This window comes from Manacus vitellinus, unplaced genomic scaffold, assembly GCF_001715985.3.
Source record: "Manacus vitellinus isolate BGI_N305 unplaced genomic scaffold, ASM171598v3 scaffold_131_pilon, whole genome shotgun sequence".
Taxonomy (NCBI): Eukaryota; Metazoa; Chordata; class Aves; order Passeriformes; family Pipridae; genus Manacus; species Manacus vitellinus.
The window spans coordinates 140,976-163,376 of NW_021938958.1; the positions used below are offsets into that span (position 1 = coordinate 140,976).

The 22,401-nt window shown below is 46.3% G+C and overlaps 2 protein-coding genes across 2 annotated transcripts; one reads left to right on the forward strand and one right to left on the reverse strand.

The window, feature by feature from the left end:
• The first annotated feature begins 7,469 nt into the window (after positions 1 to 7,469).
• On the forward strand, positions 7,470 to 16,510 carry LOC103754974 (von Willebrand factor A domain-containing protein 5A). Its single transcript, XM_029957976.1, has 17 exons — positions 7,470 to 7,530; positions 8,950 to 9,197; positions 9,319 to 9,541; positions 9,871 to 10,013; positions 10,142 to 10,256; positions 10,412 to 10,539; positions 10,676 to 10,764; positions 10,852 to 10,996; positions 11,406 to 11,488; positions 11,801 to 11,915; positions 12,108 to 12,272; positions 12,542 to 12,645; positions 12,901 to 13,081; positions 13,231 to 13,438; positions 15,573 to 15,796; positions 16,064 to 16,187; positions 16,371 to 16,510. Exons 1-17 carry the CDS (start codon positions 7,488 to 7,490, stop codon positions 16,508 to 16,510), a joined length of 2,478 nt encoding a protein of 825 aa, XP_029813836.1. The 5' UTR covers positions 7,470 to 7,487.
• A 4,311-nt stretch (positions 16,511 to 20,821) lies between these two features.
• LOC103754973 (olfactory receptor 14I1-like) lies at positions 20,822 to 21,650 on the reverse strand. The gene is given in 3 exon segments (XM_025894640.2): positions 20,822 to 21,159; positions 21,162 to 21,533; positions 21,536 to 21,650. Coding segments are annotated over 3 exon segments (825 nt in total).
• Positions 21,651 to 22,401: the final 751 nt, after the last annotated feature.

The window sequence follows — 22,401 nt, forward strand, 5'->3', positions numbered from 1 at the left end:
AGCACCTTGGGATTCATCTCCACTAAGGTAAGTCGTCTGCTGTCAGAAATCAACATACACCTTAAGAAACTCAATACAGATTTAATGCAACTGTACCCCACTAGGGATAAATTTCCACATTCTCTGTAGTTGCTGTTTTGGATACAACGATGGGGCCTGTGGATGTAACCCATGGCATACATGAAACTTATGCTTCTTTGCAGTCATACTCTGTGTGGAAGTGCTCTAGATGAGATGAGGTTGTCTAATTTTGAATTTTGAGGTATCTGAGTAGTTTTAGATTATTGCTGAGTCTTCTTGAAAGTCAAAGGAATGTAGTGAAGAACTCCAGAAGGAAAGCTGGCCCAGTTCTATGTCTCCCTCTATGATTATATCCTTATGCCATTAGTTATAAAAGCATCCAAGACAACTTATTCCTGGTTCCATACAGGGACTTTTACATTCCCCTCAGATCAATGGTGTGGGAAAATGTGGTTTCCAGAAAGGATAAACAGTCAGGAAGCATGGGAGCGAAAAGAATAGTAGAATCCACAGACACGACACGTCTGTGACTCCCATGGGAATAAATTCTGTCACCATGGCATGGGTTTGCAAGTGAAAAGTCTCTAAGTATCTGTTTACTGGAAACGGAACTTTCCAAAGGGACAAAGGAACACACAGCATTCTCCCTGTGGATGGAGTTTAGTGACCTGCTATGAGCACAGGTTTCTGTTGGGATAGGGCTGTGTTACACTCAGCTATGAAACCACACGCTGTATTTATATTGGGGTGGCACGGCAAGGGTTGGGGGTGGAAGGGGAGCTGCAGAGGGGTCCTCAGTGAGAAGAGAGCAAGAGGTGCCCCCACGTCAGACAGAGCCAAGACTCCAAGACGGACCCACCACTGCCAAAAACAGAGCCAAAGAGCAATGGTGGTGGTGGCTCTGTGATAACAGACTGACACTGCACAGCAGCTGTGAGAGAGGAGTGAGAAATTGTGAAACATCCCTACAGACACCGAGGTCAGAAAAGAAGGTGGGGGAGAAGGCACCCTAGGTGGCAGGCAAAGAGTCCCTTGACCACCGTGGAGAATCTCAGAATCACAAAATGGTTCAGGTTGGAAGGGGTCACAGTGGGTCATCTGGTCCAGCTCAAGTAGGCTCTTCCTTGAGCACATTGCACAGGATTGAATCCAGACAGTTCTGGAATATCTCCTGTGAGGGAGAATCCACGGCCTCTCTGGGCAATCTCTTCTTCATTTGCTCTCTCTGGATCACAAGCCCCACACAGCTGTGAGCCCGTGCTTTCCAGCTTTGTTCTTTTCCGCTTACTGTGGCAATAGATGTTTATGCATCTTCATACATGTTTTCTTTCTCCTTGGAGCTCAACTGTTTGGCCAAGCTGCTCCCCTGATAGATCTGCTTGTTTTCCTGTGTATCCAAAAGGACCATTTTCATGCTTGAAGGAGATTTGCCTTGAAGACATGTTGAGCTCTCTTGTGCTCCTTTGCCCTTTACAGAATATACCTATGGGATCTCATCTACTGTTTCCTTGTCAGGATGGGAGGCTGACATCATCCTGGGATCTGTCAGCAGGAGACCAGCCAGGAAATCTAGGGATGTGATTAGTGTGCTTTACTCAGTACTCACCTGACCACACCTACAATGCTGCATCCTATCTTGGGCTCCATAAGAGAAGGAAAATGGGGATATACTGGACTGACATGCCAGGAAGGAGGTTGGGGCTTGAGGACAAAGCCTACAATAGGAATCTTTCCCACAAGTTCCCAGTCGGCCCACTGCCCACCCATAGAATTGCTGCTCCTTCACATAGAAGGAAACCCCTTCCCTCTGTCCCTGCCTCTCTTTCCTGTACATTCCTCATGTGGCGCAAAATCGGTCAAATGAAGAGCTCAGGTACTCCAGGGACATCAGGGTTGTGCTTGCAGAGCTCTGACAAGCTTCTGTTTGTGTGTAGCCATGTGCAGAGAGCCCAGTTTTATGCTGTTTCATCTTTCTTGAGCGTCTCCCCCCCTCATTCCCCTGCCCCATGGATTCAGCACACAGAGCCCTGTGCCCCTCCCACCTGTGAGCTGTCATCCCCAACCTCAGGTGCACGTGGTTTAACGTGTGTCTCATCAGTATGACTTCTTGACAGATATCTCACTACACTTCCTTGCACCTCTAGACAAGTGAGTGAATCACACATGATGTCTGGGTTTTCTTCTTTTCATGTTTCAGGTGAGAAATGGAGATGTATCAGTGTGGCACAAATCCAGTGAAAAACCTGAGCTCACTTAACACAACAGAATTCAAGTAGTGAGGGTTGGCCACTACCATTCCCGGGAGACAAAGTCAACAGCCACCTGGGCTGCCTTAGCAGGGGCATGGCCAACAGACTGAGGGAAGGAATTAGCCTCCCTTTGCTCGGTACCTGTTAAACAACATCTAGAATTCTGTGTTCAGTTTTGTGACCCACACAAGAAAGGCACTGATAATCGAACCCAGGGGAGGCTTAATGAACCCATCCTAGAGATGAATCAACACAGAGCCAGAAAACACAGATGAATGCCTTGGCACCTTCTTCCATAGTGCATCAACGTGAGGTCAATCTCTAGCTGTTCTGTGCAACAAAATAGCTAATTCCACATGGAACTGAACTCATCATGAGCAGTTCACCCTACAAATTCTCCCACAGGTCTTCATGGAGGAAATCAGGCTCTAGTCCCTCTTCTCTACACAACTTTCTGATACTTCCAGCTCTATGTTACAGCCCCAAACACCTGCACACCACCCACGACAGACTCCACTCACAGCCCCAGTTTCATGTAAAGCAATTCTTCTCTTTGTCGCTTGGACCATCATCTTCTTATTTCAAGCTCTTTGAAAGTAAGAAAAGTTGTTTTGTCTAAAAATTCTGGGGAGAGGATCACCGTCTGCCAGAGACCTTGGCAAAGGGCTGCATGGGGGGCCGTGGTGACCTCTGTGGGTTCCTCAGCCACAGTATGAAGCAAAGCTGCTTTGCACTTCCTTGGTCTGAGCATCAGGGATCACTCACTGGAACAGTTTCTTATACAACTGTGAATATATCTTCATTCTAGTCAGAGCACAAGGTAACTCTCCTCTATCAACCTCTTAGCTAATGAGCTAAAATTCAGGTTATATCTTTTCTGTCTTTGTGCAAGACACCAGGAAGAGTGTAGGTAGGTTTACAAAGAGGCTGTTGTCCAGAGCTTGGAGTCCCTGTGGTGGGACATGTGCTGTGTACAGGACACTTCTAGAGTCTTCTCCCAGACATCAATGATGCTGAGATAAAGGGGAGTTTCTCTTGAAGGAAATGTCCGGTTTATAGAGGCTGAAGTTAAGACACTCACTCATGCAGTAAGTTACCAGAGGCTCTACTTTTCGTGCTTTTTCTTTTTAATTTTTTTTTTTAAGCACATCACCCAGGTTGTTTGCTGCAGAACTGGAGGGACACTGTGAATGAACATTTTAAAATGCATGATCTGCTGGGCCATTGATGGAAACAAACTTAGCATGATGTTCATACTGTTTCTCTGCAGCAATGAGTTTTCCTCATGTATGGAAAAAGGTGTTTCAGTTCAGTAGGAAGCAGTTTCAGTTTTCAGTTCAGAGGACTTAATACAACCATTCATTTATCAAAGCACAGAACACAGTTTATACCCAGAACCAGACAACAAGCTCTCGGTACTCCGCGGAAATCTCAGTGATGCTTTGAAAGAATTCTGAGAACTTTTCAAGGGACATTTTTAATAATCAGCATTGGAGAAGAAAGTTCCTGAAAAGCACCACTGAATCATCTTACTGAAAATCTGCGAGGTAAGGAAAAGAAAACTTCACTGTTCCAGGAGCAAATCAATATTGACCATGTCTGTCACTGCATAGTCATGCAGACGGACATCAGACTACCCTATAGCTGCTCCTCTGACAAGACTGGGAACAAGCTACTGAGCGCACTTTGGGGCACTAGGTAACCAACTGGGTAACAAAGTAAGTAATTAACTAGGTAGCCAGTTAGGTAGCCAAGCCAACCTCAGGTACCACCACACTCTTTTACTCTCCAGCTCTCAGTATAAATGGCATTCACTTTTCTGCAGGTATATGGCTCTAAGCAAGCTTGGCAATATCTAGAATAAAGATCTAAGGCAACCATCTCTTCTTCCTAACTGGTCCAAAACTGTCTTCCTACCTGTATCCTCTTGGAGCCAGTAAAGCCCACTGGAAAAGAACAAGTCAGAGGAGGATGTCAGGAAGGCCACCTGAAGCACTTGTGTGGGCAGGAACTGAATGGTTCCCTTCCCAGCAGCCACTTGCATCCCTGGGGGGGAAATGCCTCCTACAGTAAAAATGGGAGCCTAACCCCCAACACTTCAAAGCTCTCCCGTGGGGCAGGTGGTGCTGGGCAGCACCCCCCACCCTCTGCACCCTGTCCAGCGCTGCTGCAGTTCACTTCCCAAGACATGCCAGCTTCACAAGAGGCCTTTCCCAGGCAACATCCCCAGCTTGGAGACCCCAGGATGGAGTCAATTCGCAGCATGATCTCTATTATTGCCCCTGGCTCCCCATTCTGGGCACAAAAGTCACCCTCCATGTGGGTTCTGCATTGGTCCTGCTTCCTTCATGGTTCCACCAGCCTCTCTCAGAGCTGCCCAGAGATCTGGAACACCCCTACACCCAGTGCCTCCCACCCATCCCAGCATGCAGGGCTGGCAGCACTTCTGGTTCCCAAGTATATATATCCCAGAGTGCATGTTTGGCAGCATTCCCTTTCCTGGAACTGCCCAGGCACTGCGGCAGTGATCATGGCTCCCATCTATCCCTGTCGCTCACTGTGAAGACCAGCCCTTCTCCTCCTCCTCTTCCCAGCGCACCTGGGAACATCCTTCCCTGCTGCAGCTCACAGTTTTCAGGCCCGGGGCCTTTCCTGTATCTGTCTGCCTGTCGTTCCTGTTGCAGTCTGCTGTTTCATGGTGAGTGCATTTTGTGTATCCATCCTTCCCTGCCCCCACATGGAAATGTTGCAGTCCTGTTCTGTGTGCACATGTGCATTTGTCTGTCTGTGCTTTGTACCCTGGCAAAGGCTTGGCAGCTTCTGTGTGTCTGTGATTGCTACCCTGTCCTGCCAGGCTCCTTAGTTCAAATGTTACCTATACATCTGGGATCTCTGAGATCAAGGACAGCAGGTTTAGGTCCAAATTCACAATGAGGCACATACACAGTTCATGATATTTCCAATATATTGTAAATATAATTTATATTTCTAAAATACAGGAAATAGATGTGCAAGCAGAGGAACTTCGTTATGGGGATCCTTGAAGGCAGGTATCAGTAAATCAGGATTTTTACTATGAACAAAGAATCATATCTTCAGTCTTTTATCAGTTTAATGACTGTTTCATCTAATAGGAGCTATCTTATGGGCGCTGAAGAGAATGAGGCTGCACACCACACAGATTTCCATTTCGGGATTTGTCCACTGGTAATTTTTTGCGTTCCCCTTTTATTCATATTCTCTCATAAGTAGCACATGGTGTTTGTCTTTTAGTTAACCAAAATTCCCAGGATTGTCCTAAACCAGTGCTTTGATCCCACACATTCACCTTGCATCATGTGGTGGCTGTGTTCAGCCATGAGAGAAAAACACACACTATCATGCAGACCGTTGAAGTGGTTTTCCACTTTGAGAAACACAACATTCTCTCTGTCAAAGCACTTAACCAAGATCAGTCCTCCCTTTTGAGTCCAATTAACTAAGTGCAGGTGCAGAGTGACTCCGCTTCTGCCAATACTATCTCCCCAGGAATTCCTCTGATGAAGGGGCCCTCCAGAATCAGGAGAATTATCCAAATACAGTTTAAAGAAACTGACAGCACAACTATGGAGTAACAGACATCATCAAATTCTGATTTAATTCTAGATTAGTGACGGTTTTTTTGCTTCCCTTGTGACATTTAAGTAAGCTGGGTTTTCCTTGTCTTTTCTTTGTTCCGTGTTCCTTGAGTCATGTTAATACTTCAGCTGGGCTGAAATATTCTTCTGGGACATTCTCACCGGGAAGACCATCTGGGCCAAGTTTCTTGTGACCCTTCCCCTTTATCCTTTCTCTAGAAGGATATTTTTCTCTAGAAAAAATGTTTCTTACTGGGACCCACTGAGTGCACCAAATGCATTACCCCAGGAGATAAGTGCTGGTTCACAGTGATCCCCAAAAAGAAAGATATTTAGGTTCTGCAAAGTTCCATTTGAAATGTCATTGCTTAGAGCTAACACTAGAAAGAAAGAGAGAACAGCATCAACAATCTTACACCCCCTTGGACGCTGAGACCCTCAGGCTGTGCAGCACTGAAAGGTCTCTGATCAGCAGTATATTCCCTGTGCATGTTCTGTCTCTGTTACAATGAGCTGACTGGGGTTATCCTGTGGCCATGGGATTGGTGCAGTCCAGCACAAGCCTGAAGACCAAGCCAGATGTGCAGCACAGCACAGTCCTGTCCTGTGCCTCCTCAGATCAACTGCTTCAGGGGCCACTAATTCTGAGGCACAACGATCTCCCAGTCAGGATCACTACAGCAGAGAATACACATCCCTCTTCTCTTCCTTGTTCTATTCCCCCTCACATTCCTCTCATTTCTCATTCATTCCTTTGCCCCATTCTCACTCCCTCTTTCCGAACTCTCTGGCAGTCCTCCTCACAGGGGTTTAGAACTTGATCTGAATGTATCTGAATGTATTGAAATACCTACTTTTATACATAATAATATTGAACTGAATCATCCTACTGCGCAATTTAGGGGTGAGATGTAGTCATTGAATGGGTATCTAGTACCATTTTAGATGTCCTGTCTGTTCCAAGATAGACACCCAATGCCAATATCTATAGCACAGAACCCCCAGGAGGCAGCTAGAAGGAATTTCCTCACCTTTGCTAGGATCACTCACCCATGCTAAGCCTTCTCGCTGCAAACGACCCTCCTGTCCGATGTTTTGACAACAGAGTCAAGGCTCTACTCAGTGTTTGTAAGAGTTTACTGACAGTACACAGAACTGGTGGGTTTAGCTGCCTAACTGACAGATCAGTCACAAATCAGGCACTTTTTATAATCCTCTCCCTCACAGTCCTCATAACTCCAGTTGCTCCTCAGCTCTGCCATTGTCCTCTTGCCTCCCATTTTTCTGGATGTGCATCCATACATCCCAGACACAAATTAATTCATCCATTCTTTTCCCCATTTCCCCAATGTAAGGATGCAAGGAGTTATCTTGACCCATGTATGTGGGTGTGAGCTAGAGATCATGGAGGAAGGGAAGACTGAAGTGCCCAGGTTTTTTGTTCTTGCTGGTTTTTTGTTTGGTTTTTGGTTGGTTGATTGGTTGGTTTTGTGTGTGTGTGTGTGTGTTTTGCTTGTTTGGTTGGTTTTTCCCCAGAAGGTCCTCGTAGCTCATTTTTGCTCTTTTCCTCACAGAAGTTCTCTTCAACCAAAAAGTCAAGATGAGGAAAAGTGGCATCCTGAGCAAACAGTATATGTGTAGGGGTAAGTTGGGGACAGAAGGGTGGCACCTGTGAGTGGTGGTGAAGATCTTAGCTGAGGAGTAATGTGGGAAGAATGGATTTTTTAGCTGGTTGACAGGCAGTTGCATCTCACCATGTTCTGGGAACCCAGGAACATGGCCTGTAGTCAGCCTTTACATTCTGTCACTGGCATAGCAAACATCATTCTGTAAGTGTGATTCATCTCACTCATAGTGCTGAAGGCTTTCCAGGGAAATGATTACAAAGTAGTAGGAGGATGTAGGCGAGATATCTACTACTGTGGGAAGCTGGTAACCCTCCTCAGTGCTATGATACTGTATCATCTCCACTGTGGAGCTAAATGAACCCCTGTGGTTGCCTGATACCTTAGTACATCACTTGATTAGTGAGTTGAATCATCCTCTCCAGGTGAACTCTACCATCTTAGGTACACCGTCTCCTTGCTGATATTACAGCAACCCCTATGACGGTCTTATACCTCACTTTGCAAAGTGTCACTCTCTTCCTCCTACAGTGTTGCACCATTCTTGACAAAGACACTACTCCAATGTATTTTACCAACAGGTCTGATGCCTCACTGATGCCCAGCCTTCCCCTAAAATGAGTGTTCTTTACCTCAAAGCAAGGGCAAAGGTATGGAGAAGGTTTCCCTCCATTGGCTGCTCTCACAGCAGATAGAGAGATAACCAAGACCATCTTCCAACCAAATTCAGATCTACACATTGTTGGTCTCAGATAAACCATAGGCTACAAGTATGACAGATGAGAAAGGGAGGTCAGTGAGAAATATCTCTGCTGTCAACAATGAAAAGGAGATAAATCATGGAATTACAGCATGGGTAAGATTGAAAGGAACCTCTGAAGGTCATCTAGTCTAACCTCTGCTCAAGCAGGGTCCTGTAGAACACATTATGCAAGATTGAGTTCAGACAACTTTTGAATATCTCCAGAGAAGGAGACACCAAAACCTCTCTGGATCTCTCTGGGAACCTGTTCCATTGCTCAGTCACCCAAACACAGCTGGCCTTGGCAGTGAACACTGAAGCAAATCTGCTTGGCACCTCCTGCCATATGTGTGAAGCTCCAGTGTGAGACTGTCTCAGGCTATGTGCTGGGGGACAGACAGACTCTTCTTAATGTCATGGTAGGCTTGAGCTAAGATGAAGCATGGCAGGTGGCAATCTGAGGGCAGAGCTGCCATGGGCTTTGGACAAAGAGGGGCTTAGAGAGATGAGAAACTTTGGTCTAAGGGAAACTTTGGCAGCCTAAGGGACCTTTCATTTCTGTTTACCAGCTTCTGCAACTGACATTTCTGTGGCAGGTTTGGACACACAACTCTTTTCCACTACAAGCAGACACCTCAAATTTAAAGATTCCTACAGACAATCAGGGAGTTTGAGAACTATTGTGTCTTCCTCAGGCTTATTCCAGAGGGGAATATGGTTCTTTTCTTCCTATCCTGAAGTGGAGCTGGAAACTGTGACAGTAAATGTAACCATTCAGGACTTTGTGGCTGATGTGGTGTCTGAGCTGGTTTTCCGCAACGTGCAGCAAGTCTCCAAGGAGACCATGTTCATCTTTCCTGTGGATTCAAATACTGTTGTAGACACCTTCCACGCTACCATGGGGGACTCTTTCATTGAAGCAATGCTCTGGGAGAAGGAGGAGGTACTGGGGTTGTAGTGGGAATGGGTGGTTTGTGGACTGGGTGAGAGGATCCTGTGTATTTAATTTCTTTCATTCATTCTTATGGAGACCTCAGTGATACATTTTTCTCCCTTTGTGGCAGGCCCAGAAGCTGTGCAAAGCTACTCCAGGCATGGAGAATTTAAGATACCTGCAGGATCAGTGGGATCTCTGGGGTCGTGTGTTCGCTTGTTTCTTGGGAACTCTGCCTCCTAACGGGGAGGTGACCATCAGCCTGTGCTACGTCCAGGAGCTGCCACTGCAGCCAGATGGGGCTGCCCAGTTTTGCTGGCCACATGAACTGTTCCCGTGGATTAAATACACCAGTGAGTGACGCAGGGAGGAACAGGCGGCTCCCCAGCATCCCTCAGGGAGGGGCTGGGGGTGTGTATCTGCAGGAGTGCCTCAGTGAGAGAATCTGAATATTCCCCCTTGCCCCTCATAGTCATGAACCCCACAAGTCTCCTCATATATACCATAGCAAGAGACCCCACAGACCCCTATGCAAAACACAGTGTATGTCTACAGATTCACCACCACCACAACTAAACACTACAGTGAGGGACTTAGATGCCACATTTTCTCTCTAGAAATGAGAGACAGAGCCCCACCACAACTGAGTGCTTCAGTTTCTCACACCTCTCTCTCCTTGCAGGCCGGATCTCTTCCAAGGAGGAGATGTCCAAAAATCTGCACTTCAGCATCTCCCTGAAGTCAGCCCATGGTGTGTCCCATGTAGTTATTAACAGCAGCCACACCCCTTTGCAATACACAGCTTCTGATCACACATCTGCTCAGGTACGTCACTGCCAGATGCTTCCCAAAGTGGGAGAGTAGATAAGGATCTGCAGCCTGCTGGTGCTCCTTAGGACTCCTTAATCCACTTATTTGGTTCTCTTTTCTCCACACACCCTACTTATCCTCAGGTATTCTTGAAATCATCACCCTGGATGCAGGATGATCTGAACTTAATGGTATATTACAAAGGGCCTCACACCCTCAGTGCTGTGGTGGAGAGGAGAGATCCTAAAGCCCCACCTGGTGAGTGAGTAGGGTGGAAATAGGCATTAGGGAGAGGGTATCGGGGAGAGTAGGAGGATCTGGGGGCAAAAAGTCAGAGCTGAGGGCAAAAGAAAAGAGACAGGGAAGGATGCTCCAGTCTATAAATCCTTCTTGTTTCCCCACACACACCCTAGGCTCTCTGCTAGGACACCCTGTTGTGATGCTGACACTGATGCCAAACATTCCTGAAGTAGTGCCCAGTCCAGGCCATCTGGGGGAATTCCTCTTTCTCGTGGACTGCAGCCTCTTCCAGGATGCACAGGTACAACTGGGCGAGATCTTCAGGGGACATTTTCCTCACCTGTCATGCTCGGATGATGGGCATAAAGGCAAGCTGCTTTACGTGGGCAGATGTTCTGCTTAGCTTCCCCATCTCAGTTCTGCCCGTCTCTCCACAGAACACACTGTTATTCCTCCTCAAGAGTTTGCCTCTGGGCTGTTACTTCAACATCTACAGTTTTGGGGCCACTTTCAAAGCCTTCTATCCGTGAGTTCAGGGTGATAAGGGAGTAGGGTCAAGGGGTAAGTATAGCATGACTTTTCTCCCCCTGACACTCTGGGTGCCTTCCCACAGGCAGAGTGTGGAGTACACACAGGAAAACATGGACAGTGCTGTGGGGTGCATCTCCTCCATCTACCCTGATCTGGGGGGCTGTGACCTGTTGGGTCTCCTAAGGTCTATTTACAGCACTCCTCTCCTTTATGGGCACCCCCGTCAGGTATGAGGGGCCAAAGGATTCTGGGGAGGGGAATGGGTGTAAACAAATGTAGATTTCAGGGCTAAGGGTGAGATATTCTGATGCTGATTGCGAGGAGAGTTGGCATGTGAGAGGCATCCTCATGGGAGAAAGTGACACCATCTTTGGACTGAGCAGCTTGGAAGGACTTCTATTCAATTGTCCTGCACATGAGGGAGCTGGATCTTCCTTGTAGGGTGTCTCTTTGTGCTGAGAGGTGTCCTGGTGCTAATGAAAGGAGACTCACAATCTCTTTTCCTATGTCAAGGCCAGTGGGCATGAGAGTGTAAGGGAGCAAACTGGGAAGGCTGCCTGCATTTTAGAAGAGTGTCTTTCCTATATGGGGGTTCCAAGACCTGAGAATCCTTGTTTCCTTTCCTCTCTCCCTCAGCTTTTTATCTTCATTCAAAGGAAGATCTCCAGTGAAGAGGAAGCTGTCATGGCTGAGGTCTACCATTACCGAGACCACCACCGGTAATGCCTACACTCTTCACCCAGTGGGCCTCCTCTCCCAGTCTTTCTCTGCTCTCCTCAGCAGTATCTCAGCAGTATTCCTCTTTACCCTCACTAAGCAATACCTCAGTGCACTCTTCAGCCCCAAAACCCATTCTCATGGTCATCAGGCAACATCTCTTATCCCAGAGTGAATGGGAAGACACAATATCATTTTCATTTTTACAAGTAGAAGCTTCATTACCTCTCGAGACTTTGTCCTTTGGACCACTCTTGTTCTTTGTGCCTCTCACCTGTGTCCCACTTCTAACATCTCCCTCTTTTCCTGTACAGGTGTTTCTGTTTTCCTGCTAACAGATGTGTCAACTTTCACCTTTCCCAGGCCATAGCCCTGGAGACAAAAGGTGAATGTGTGTGCATCCACTCTAGAGTGGACATGGCATCCAAGGTAATGACCTAGGTACCTGGGCTTCCAGGATCCCCCCTGCTCTATTCAATGCTTCCCATGGCTCACATAAACATGTAGTGCAATTCAAATACCACCATCCAAACAAACTCCAAGACCCCTCCCAAATTCCCATCATCCCAGAACTGGGAGGGAGTCCAAGTGGTTTGTGCTCTCTGCTTCCTGTGTCACCAGGCAGTGAAATGTCTGCAGCGGGCTCTGCAGCCTATGGCCAGTGGGATCTCACTACACTGGGACCTTCCACCTGGCCTGGAGGTGTCACTGATCAGAAAAGCTCCTGAGATGATCTTCCAGGGACATCAGAGCTCCATCTATGCCCAGATCCATGGGCAAGCACAGGTGAGAGGGATCCAGGAACCATATGCACCAGGGCATGGCTTTCTGGAAGGTAAAGGACCCACGTCCTGTTCCACCTTCCCAGTACTGAGAGTATTTCACCTGTGTTAGACCTGGGAGAGACCATTATCAGGGCTCTGTAAACCTTCATTGCCTCTTCTCCAAGCATGGGTATCTACTTCCTTAGTAGAGCAGGAAGGGAATCTAGGTAGCCAGGCTGCCTGGGCCCAGACTATGAACTTTTCTGTCTGACTCTTCCCTTGCGTTACCAGGATGCAAAGGTGGATGAGGGAGCTGTGACTCTTCAGTACCATGTGGGCAATCAGTTCTTCGATTACACACTCAGGTTCTCATTGTCCTCATCATCAGATGACAGGTGAGAGGGTAACACACCTTGCACATGAGGCAGAGTGACACTGGCAGGGTCTGCAGGAGGAACAGCAGAAGTCCTTCACTTGCACCCTGAGGTGGGAAGAGAATCTGGGTATCTGGTGCTCCTGCCTTGTCCCTTCTGTGCTGACCTTGGGAGAGGAGCTCAATGACCATTAACCCACTGCCCCCTCCTCTTTAGTCCATGTATCCCTTGCCCCTCCTCGAGGTGGAACCAAGGACTAACTCCCTGCCCCTGCAGGCTGCCAGTGCATCGCATGGCCCTGATGCACCTGCTGTGGGAACGAGCCTGGGAGGGGACAAGCAGGACAGAGAAGGACACCTGGCAGAGCACAGTGAAGTCCAGCCTCACCCTGGGGGTTCCATCTCCCTTCACATCCAGTGTGGCTGTACGGATGAAACACAGGGACGCCTGGCACCACGGTAAGGCTGGAAACAGTGGGGACACTGGAAGACCTGGTGGTCTGATGCCTTCTCACCATCTGCAGCCCCTGGTCCTGTGGGCCTGACCACCCTTTTGCCTGTCTCTAATACCCACAATTCTACCCCTACCTCCCTGCCTTTCTTCCCGGATTCTTTGCCTCCAGACTCTTCCATGTTGCTCTCTCCCTCTTTAAACCTGGTTCCCTGCCAGTTGCTCTGGTTGCGTGGATTCAGGCCTGTGTTCTTCAAGTCCACCAAGTTTTGGATGGTTCAGAAATGCCAGTTATGCCTTGAGATGCTCGGTCACAAAGCCCCTGACACTGAGACACTCACCCAGCTTTCGACATACTGTAAAGGTAAGGAGAAAATTCTTGTCTGAGCATTCTCAAAATGTGTTAGCTAGGGCTGAACTTTCAGAATCACTAGACTTTCTGATTGTCACTATGCTGGGGATGGATGGAGTGACAGACCTACAAAAGTCCATGGGATTGGGTGCATCCAGAAGTGCCAAAGGAGTGGGCTGATACCACTGCCACTGTATCATCTTCAAAAGATCATGGCAAATGGGAGAGGTTCCCATGGCTGGAAAATAGTCAGATGTCTCACCCATCTTCAAGAAGGGGAAGAAGAAAAGTTCAGAGACATACAAGCTGGTCAGACTCCCCTTAATCTGAGGAAAGGATCTGAAGCAAATAATCCTCTTAGAAGGGCCATCCTGTATGGGTTTTGAAAAGAAAATCATGCCTGACCAACCTCACTGCTTTCTTGAATGAGGTAGCTGGAACTGTGAGCAAGAGAAGGGTAGTGGATTCTCTATACCTTGACTTTAGCACGGCCTTTGACAGTCTCTTTATTGAGGCATCAATGAGATACTGGATAGGATAAAGGATCAGTAAGGTTGGTGGAAAATTGGCTAGACTGCTGAGCTCAAGGAACAGTTATCAGCAGTTCAGAGTCCAGCTGGTGCCCAAAACCCTGTGCAATTCCAGAGAGATCTCTCATTGTAGCAGTACCATTTAATATCTTCATTAATGACCTGAACATTAATGGAGAGAGTACGCTCCCAGCAAGTTTATGAACAACAACAAATTGGGAGCAGTAGGTATGTGGTCAGTACAATAAAGGCTGGAGAAACGGCCTGACAGGAACTGTGTGACATTCAATAACAAAAATGCAAAGTCTTGCATCAGGAATGGATCAGGAATTGGATAACCCTACGAACAATATGGGCTCAGGGCATGCATGTCGAAGGAAGCAGCTCTACAGGAAAGGATCTTGGGGTCCTAGAAGACAACTACTTGAACAAAAGTCAGAAGTGTGCCCTGCAACCAAGAAAGCCAACAGCATCCCAGGCTGCAGAAGCAAGACTATAGCCACTGTGCAGGGAGGTGATTGTGGGGCATTGTGTCCAACTTCTGCTTCCTTAACCAGAAAGGTATCGACACACTGGAGTGACTCTAGGGAAGGGCCACTGAACTGAGATGGCTGAGCACATGGCTTGTGAGGAGAGGCTGAGAGAGCTGGGTTTGCTCATCTTTTAGAAGAAGATATCTGTCTACTTGTCTAGTTGTCTTCCTTCAGTTGGCTGACTGAAGGAAAAAAAGAAAAAAAACAGAGAAAATTCTTTTTCAAAGTGCCCAATATTAGGACTTGAGGCAACAGACACAAGTTGGACCATGGGAAATGCTGACTGGGTATGAGGAATTATTTATTTATTTATTTAATCATAAGAAAAATATAAAAATTGGTGGACTCTCCATCCTTAGAGATATTCAAGACTTGACTGCACAGATACCAGAGTGAGCTGTTCTAATGAGACCTGCATTGAGTAGGAATTTGATCAAGAAGACTTCCAGAAGTCCCTTCCAACCTCTGTATACCTTTAGGCCAGTCTTAAATGATGCCTAGTTTTGCCCTAACTACTCTGTGCCCAACTGCTTCATTTTCTGACCATAATAACTTTTCAGTCTGCTCCAGAATTGAGCCTAGGACTATAATAGTCATGGGCTGTGCTTGGCTCTCTTCATCTTCGCTCTCTTATGATGCAATGGTGCTGTAGCTCCAAAGAAGTCTTATATCTTAGAATGAGGAAAGGAAGGACTCATGGTGATGTTGGTGGGTTTAAGAGTGGATGATGCAGAAGGACCACTGTGGGACCCTCAATGGTGAATGTGAGCCATAATGGGGGAAGTGACAGGAAGGAATGAGTGATGCTCATGGGTGGAATTAGGCGTGTTCCTACCCAGAGAGAATTACTCTGGGTAAACTAGAGCATATAGGACAAATTTTAACATAGTTGTGACATATTTGAAAGACCTGAAGATACTCTGGGAGGTCTGTAAAAAGTTCCGGATGCTTGTGTATGACTGGAAAAATTGAAAAATTTGGAGAGGACAGAGTAGAGTTAAGTATACTTGGAGAAGGCAGAATTTAAGGTTAGTGGTCATTGCCCATCTCCATGTGAGTTGTGTGAACATTTCTGTCTTCCAGAGCAGAAGCTTTCTCCTGAAGAACAGGTGATGGATGAACTGCCAGCATTTAACATCAGTTGGGACTGGGCAATTTCACCGCTGGCAACAAGACTGTGTGACTTCTCTGGGCTCAGGGCAGTGGTGGCACTCCAGAAAGCAAATGGCTCCTGGACCCTCACCACAGCTCTGGCCTCTGCCTTGGGGCTCAGCAAAGCTGATATTAAGGGACAGAGGCCCAGTGAGGTAAGGAGATCAGGGACAGGAGGGGGACACTCTCATGAGCTGAACTTTCCTGTTCCAACCAAATTTCTAGTCTGAGCTGAACTGAGAGGAAGAGATCAAGGCAGTGGAGTTTATCCTCTCTGCTTGTGGAAGAAGGACATGGAGGGTGTGGGATGAAATCCAGAGGTACTAGGGAAGTTTCTGATGTTGAGGATTTCAGAAGCTTAAAGAGTTTGTTTGTATGCATTGAAGTCTTCTTCTCCTTGACTGTTCTGTTTTCCCTCAAAGGATGTGGAGCCAGCTGTCTGGGCCACAGTTTTGGCCTTGGTCTGGTTGCACAAGTATAAGTGGAAGGTACCTTGGTCAGAGCTTCTGGTGGCCAAAGCATGCAGGTGGCTGCTGGACCAAGATGGTAAGAAGATTTTGCTGTGAGGAGTCACACTCTGGACTTTTCCCACTAAATCCACAGCTGACACCCACTGATTCATATTCCTCTTTCCCAGTGCTCCTGTGCTGCAGTCTGTGAGACTGTTGGTACACAATGTATTTCCTTACTGAGTTGTAGTCCCTCTCTGCATTTTCTCTCTTCTTGCAGAAGTCCAACTGGATGAATGTCTGGAGGCAGCAAATTCCCTGCTGGGCTGCTTTGTGGAGCCTGCTGTCTTCAGGATGTGCACTTACCTCACTGCTGGGGGTGGAAAAGAAGCTAGGTGGGAACACAGTCAGGAAAGCTGACCCAAACTAGTCAAAGGGACGTATCACATGCCATTAAAATCACACCCTTGTGGGATGGAGCGAGTGAACTGCTGGGTGGGTGCTTAGTTGCTGTCCACGGCCAACTCACTAAAGCTGGCTTGTTCACATATTTGTTCTCTACAATAATCACTGTGTTCTGAAAAATAATGCTAATTACAAATACTAAAATTTGCTTCATTTCCATATTCTGCTTTTCTCTGAGATTTACTCAGTCATCAGTTCAAAATACCAGACTGCAGGGAGAAAAATTTGTTAAGATAATACAGGAAAACACCTTCATGTATCTGACTGTCTTTTTGTTTCCCTCCTCTCTTCCTATGTGCCTTTCTGGCTTTTTATAGAAAGGTAAAAATAATGTTATTTGTTAGAGGAACTTTTTTTTTCTTTTTCTTTTTCTTTTTTTTTTTCCTAAAAAACGGTTTGTCAAGTAAAGGGGTGGATTTCACTGGATCACTGCAGTGTTTACCATAGGTGTCCAGTGCTATTTCAGCTGTCCTGAGATATCTGAACCACCTGTCAGGTAGGAGGCAGGATAGAAAGGACTGGTTTTCTGAGGTGACAGCTGGGGAGTGAGTGAAATACCATTGTGGAATAAGATTTAGCTGCCTATGTATTGAAGTCCAGTGCCATTTATGATGTTCTAGGATTTCAAGCATATTAGGTTTACATGACAAGGTTTTGGTAGTGGGGAGGCTGCAGCAGTGACCTCTGTGGGAATCCCCTATGTGGGATTTTTCCGTGCCAATCACAGGTGGTTCCAAACCAGACCCACTTACAGAGGCAGTCAGCAAAGCTGGTGGCCTCCCTGTAAAATCACATGTAAGAAAAGGTAGATAATGCTATGTAGACAGAACAGGAGGGAAAAGAAGAGTGAGAACAGCAATGCAAACACCACAGTAAGAGAGGGAGGAGGAGGTATTTCCCTACAGCCCATGATGGAGCAGAGATTCATGCTGCAGCCCATGGAGGACACTCTGCTGGACCAGAGGGAGATTTGCTGAAGGAATTGCAACCCATGGGGAAAACCTGTGCTGGAGCAGAAGAAAAGTGTGAGGATGACAAAGGTCCAGAAGGAAATTGCTGTGTATTGGTCAGAGGCCCCAGTCTGCCATCCTCCCTGTACAGATGGCAGGGGTGGGGAGCAAAGGAAGTCAGTAGAGAAGTGAAGCTGCGCCTGGGAATAAGGGGACATGGGGGAAGGGTGTTTTAGTTTTTGCTTTTATTTCTCACCCTCCTACTCTATTTTAATTGTCAGTAAATTATACCAGTTTTCCCCAAGTTGAGTTTGTTTTGCCTGTGACAGTAATTGCTAAGCAAATACCATATCTTTTTTTAACCTCACAACCTTTTTCATTTATTTTTCTTCATGTCCTATTGAAGAAAACGAGTGAGGGAGCCTGGCAGCCAGGCAAGGTCAAACCCTAAAAAAATTCACCATATTTTAACAATGGTTACTTTTCTACATCTACACTTTTCATGCAGATTTTTTGTGTAGTTCAATCTCACACTTAAGTTACCCTTCATGCTCCATGCATAGTCAAAGATGATAAATAGGTATTTCTTCTCATGGGGTTATTGGATCTGAAAGCAAAAATAGTATTTGGTGTTTAGAATCTCACACCAAACTTTTGGGATTTCCAACAAACAACAATAATTCAGCTGCTCAAAATCAGGACACAGTGATTCCATTATGTAAAGGTTTGGGGGTGAGGCTGGGAGGAAATGGAAAGCAATGATAATTTACTTTGGAAAAGAACAATGTGCAATTATATGGGTAATTTACAGTACAAAGCAGATAATGTGAACTAACATTTATTTAGCTTTAAAGTGATGATAATAAAGATGCACATCATGCACTCTAATCACCATAGCATGTAATGGACCTGATGCAATAAAGCAAAAACTCCAGTGGAGACATATCTAAATGGACACCATCAAAACCCTTCTCTGCATTTCTCCTAGTATTTTCAAATAAACATCATGACCTATTGGGCAGTTTCTGGAAGTTCAATACTGGACGCAGTATTGTTTAATTTATTTATCACTGGTTTGGATGAAGGGGCAGATGCATCCTCAGCAAGTTTACTGATGATACAAAACTAGGAGGAGTGGCCATTAACCCAGAGGGCTGCACAGCCCTTCAGAGGAACCTCAACAGGTTGGAGAGATGGGCAGAGAGGAACCTTCTGAGATTCATCAAGGGCAAAAGCAGGGTCCTGCAGCTGAGAAGGAGCAATCCCAGGCACCACTACAGGCTGGGCGTGACCTGTTGGAAAGCAGCATTTTGGGGAAGGACCTCGGGGTTCTCACAAGCTGCCTGTGAACCAGTCGTGTGCCCTGGGGGCCAAGAAGACCAATGAGATGCTGGGTGCATTAGGAAGAGCATTGCCAGCAGGTCAAGGAGGTGATCCTGACCCTCTACTCAGCCCTGGTGAGGTACATCTGGAGCATTGTGTCCAGTTCTGGGCTCCTCAGCACAAGAGAGACATGGTGCTCCTGGAGCAGGTCCAGTGGAGGCTGTGGAGATGGTTAAGGGACTGGAGCATCTTTGTTATGAGGGCAGGCTGAGGGAGCTGGGCCTGTTCAGCCTCGAGAGATGACTGAGAGGGAACCTCAACAATATCTGTCAGTGTCTGAAGGGAGGAGGGACCAGACTCTGCTTAGGGGTGCTGAGCAATAGGACAAAAGGCCATGGGCAGAAACTGATGCACAGGAAGTTCCACCTGAATATGAGGAAGAACTTCTTTACTGTTGTGGTGGGTTGAGCTTGGCTGGATGTCAGGTGCCCACCCAGCCACTCTATCACTCCCCTTCCCAGCAGGGCAGAGGAGAGAGTAAGGTGGGAAAAGAAACAGCTCGTGGGTTGGGATAAGGCAGTTTATTTAAAGCAAAAAAGTAAAGCGAAGCTTGCGCGCAGAAGCAAAAGATAGCAGGGTTTGTTCTCTGCTTCCCATGAGCAGCCATGGTCGGCCACTCCCAAGGAGCAGGGCTTGGGGATGTGTGATGGTTCCTCAGCAGGCAGCCATTGGAGACAATGAATGCCCCCCTCCTGCTCCGTGCCTCAGCTTTTATAGCTGAGCTGATGTCACATGGTCTGGAATGTCCCTTTGGTCAGTTTGGGTCAGCTGGCCTACTTGGGTCCCCTCCCAGGATCTTGCCCTCAACTAAGGAAGGAATGTCCCAGTGCTGGTGCTGTGCTCAGCAGTGGCCAAAACACTGGTGTGTTATCAACACTCTTCCAGCTGCCAGTGCAACGCACAGCATTGTGAGGGCTGCTGTGGGGAAATGAGCTCCAGCTCAGCCAGACCCAGTACAATTGTGCAGGTGACTGAACACTGGAACAGATTTCCCAGAGAGGTTGTGGAGTCTTCCTCACTAGAGATATTTCAGAACCATCTGGACACAATCCTGTGCCAGGTTCTCTTGAGCAGCGAGATTGGACCAGATGACCCACTGTGGTCCCTTCCAGCCTGACCCATTCTGGGATCCTGTCATTCCGTGATTCTCACACATACACACACATTGAGGTATGTCCCTTTTATAAAAGAGCCCAATTATAAATTATATTCTATAAGCATATATAAAGCAAAGGGAAGGTGAGATAGAGACATAGGCAGGCAGGCATGCACAAAGGGTTTGTGAGCATTACTCTGGATTTGTTCTGTTCCATTCCATATATCGTTCTGTGAAAGCTGCTGCCATCAGCGGGTCAAAATTGCATGTATAATGAAATCTTTACAAAATCTTCTTCAAAAATACGTCAATATTTTCCTCTTATTCCAGTGATATAAACTGTTTGCTACTGGAAAATTAACCACAGAATCACGGAATCATTTTGTTTGGAAATGATTCTGAGATCATCGAGTCCAACCTTTGACAAATCCAGTTGCCTTATCAGCTAGACCATGGCACTCAACTGGACCATGGCACTAAGTGCCACGTCCATTCATTTCTTGAACACTTCTAGGGATGGTGACTCTACCTCCTCCCTGGGAAGCCTCTTCCAATGCCTGACCACCCTTTCCATGAAGAAATTCCTCCTACTGAACCTCCCCTGGTACAACTTAAGGCTATTTCTTCACATCCTATTACTTGTTGCCTGGGAGAATAGACACCTTGCTACAACCTCCTTTCATGTATTTGTATATAGGGATAAGGTCTCCTTTGAACCTACTTTTCTCCAGGATAGAAACCCCCAGTTCTCTCAGGTGCTCCTCATAGGACTTACCCTTGAACCTTTACTCATGAAGTGCTCATTTCCTGGAACATAGAGGAAGCCTGATAAAAATCCTATTTATTTCTGTATAATAATCTGCAGCCAGTTAATTTTTGCATGGCAGCTTTGATGCCATTGTTCCTCATGGTGTAAATGACTGGATTTATCACTGATGGCAACACAGAATAGAAAAGAGAAACTGTGAGATCTGGAGCTGATGGGGAGTTAGAGACAGGCTTAAGGTAGGCAAAAGAACCAGTGCTAACAAACATAGAGACCACAATGAGATGGGGGATGCAGGTTGAAAATGCTTTACGCTGGATTTCCTTGACAGGAATTCGCAAAACCACAGTGAAAATCTGAATATAAGACATACTTATAAAAACGAAACAGAGGGCAACTAAAAAAAACTAAATGTAAGAACCCCAACTTCACTAAAATATGAATGAGAACAGGAAAGCTTGAGAAGCTATGGAATGTCACAAAAGAACTGTTCAATAATGTTGGACTTGCAGAAGGTTAAAGAAAAGATGTTCCCAGTGTGGAGAGCAGAGTAAGGGACACAGCTGAGCCATGCACTGGCTGCCATGAGGCTGCAAGTGCTCCCCTTCGTGATGATATTGTAGTAAAGAGGTCTGCAGATGGCAATATAACGATCATATGCCATGACAGTCAGTAAAGCAAGTTCAGCAGCACCAAAAACATGGAAGAAAAAGACTTGGGCAACACAGCCGGAATAGGAGATGGATGTGGTATTCCATAGAAAACTGCCCATGGACTTTGGAGGGTGACAGAGATGGTTGAAAGGTCTAAGATGGACAAATTCAGCAAGAAGAAGTACATGGGGGTGTGAAGGTGATTACTGGCAGCTATAACCACAATAATGAGAAAGTTTCCCACCATGGCAGTCAGAAATAACGTAAAGTGGAATATCTGCAGTTCTCGAGTGTCAGAGAATCCCATGAGAAGGAATTCAGCCACAGTGCTTTGGTTAAACATTTTCTTTCCAGTGTGTTGGTGAAAACTGTGAAGAGAAAGTCAGGGATTTTGGTTGAGACTTGAAGGTCTGCTCTGTAGTCTCTCCACCAACTGAATTTCACAGCTGCCCTAAACATGTTTTGCTCACTGAAGACAAAGTTCACAAATCCCACATCATGTACCAAACTGTCAGAAACAAATCCTTCAGTAATCACAGTTCCATATATGAAATACACATGTATGCACGTACATACTGTATGTATCACATATATATGTCTAGTCTACATATGATTTATATATGTGTATTACATAGAAGTTTTATATGCATGTCTCTCTCTCTCTATATGTGTATATAAACACTGCTCATATTTCCTATAATTATTTTAATATATGTTCATGTTCATATTTATACATACATACCTATTATATGTATGATGAGATCCCATAATCTCCATGATGAAAACCCAGTGTAGCAGATTTTTACCCCAGAAATGTGTAGAGATAGAAACAGGAGTCCAAACGTGTCTGCAGTGATCCAACATGGACCTTTCAATGTATTTCTCCCAACAGCAGTCAGAGCTGCTAATATCACCTGTTATGGGGTGTGACTTCAGCCTTTGCTAATGGGATCCTGGTGCCTAAATGGAGTTAGAAAGTGCCAGTTGAGATGTACTTC

Coding starts and splice junctions, on each gene's coding strand:
- LOC103754974 (XM_029957976.1), top strand. CDS start 7,488: ATGAGGAAAAGTGGCATCCTGAGCAAACAGTATATGTGTAGGG. Junction 10,540..10,675: donor GCCTCTTCCAGGATGCACAG/GTACAACTGGGC, acceptor GTCTCTCCACAG/AACACACTGTTATTCCTCCT. Junction 13,082..13,230: donor ACAGGGACGCCTGGCACCAC/GGTAAGGCTGGA, acceptor CCTTTCTTCCCG/GATTCTTTGCCTCCAGACTC.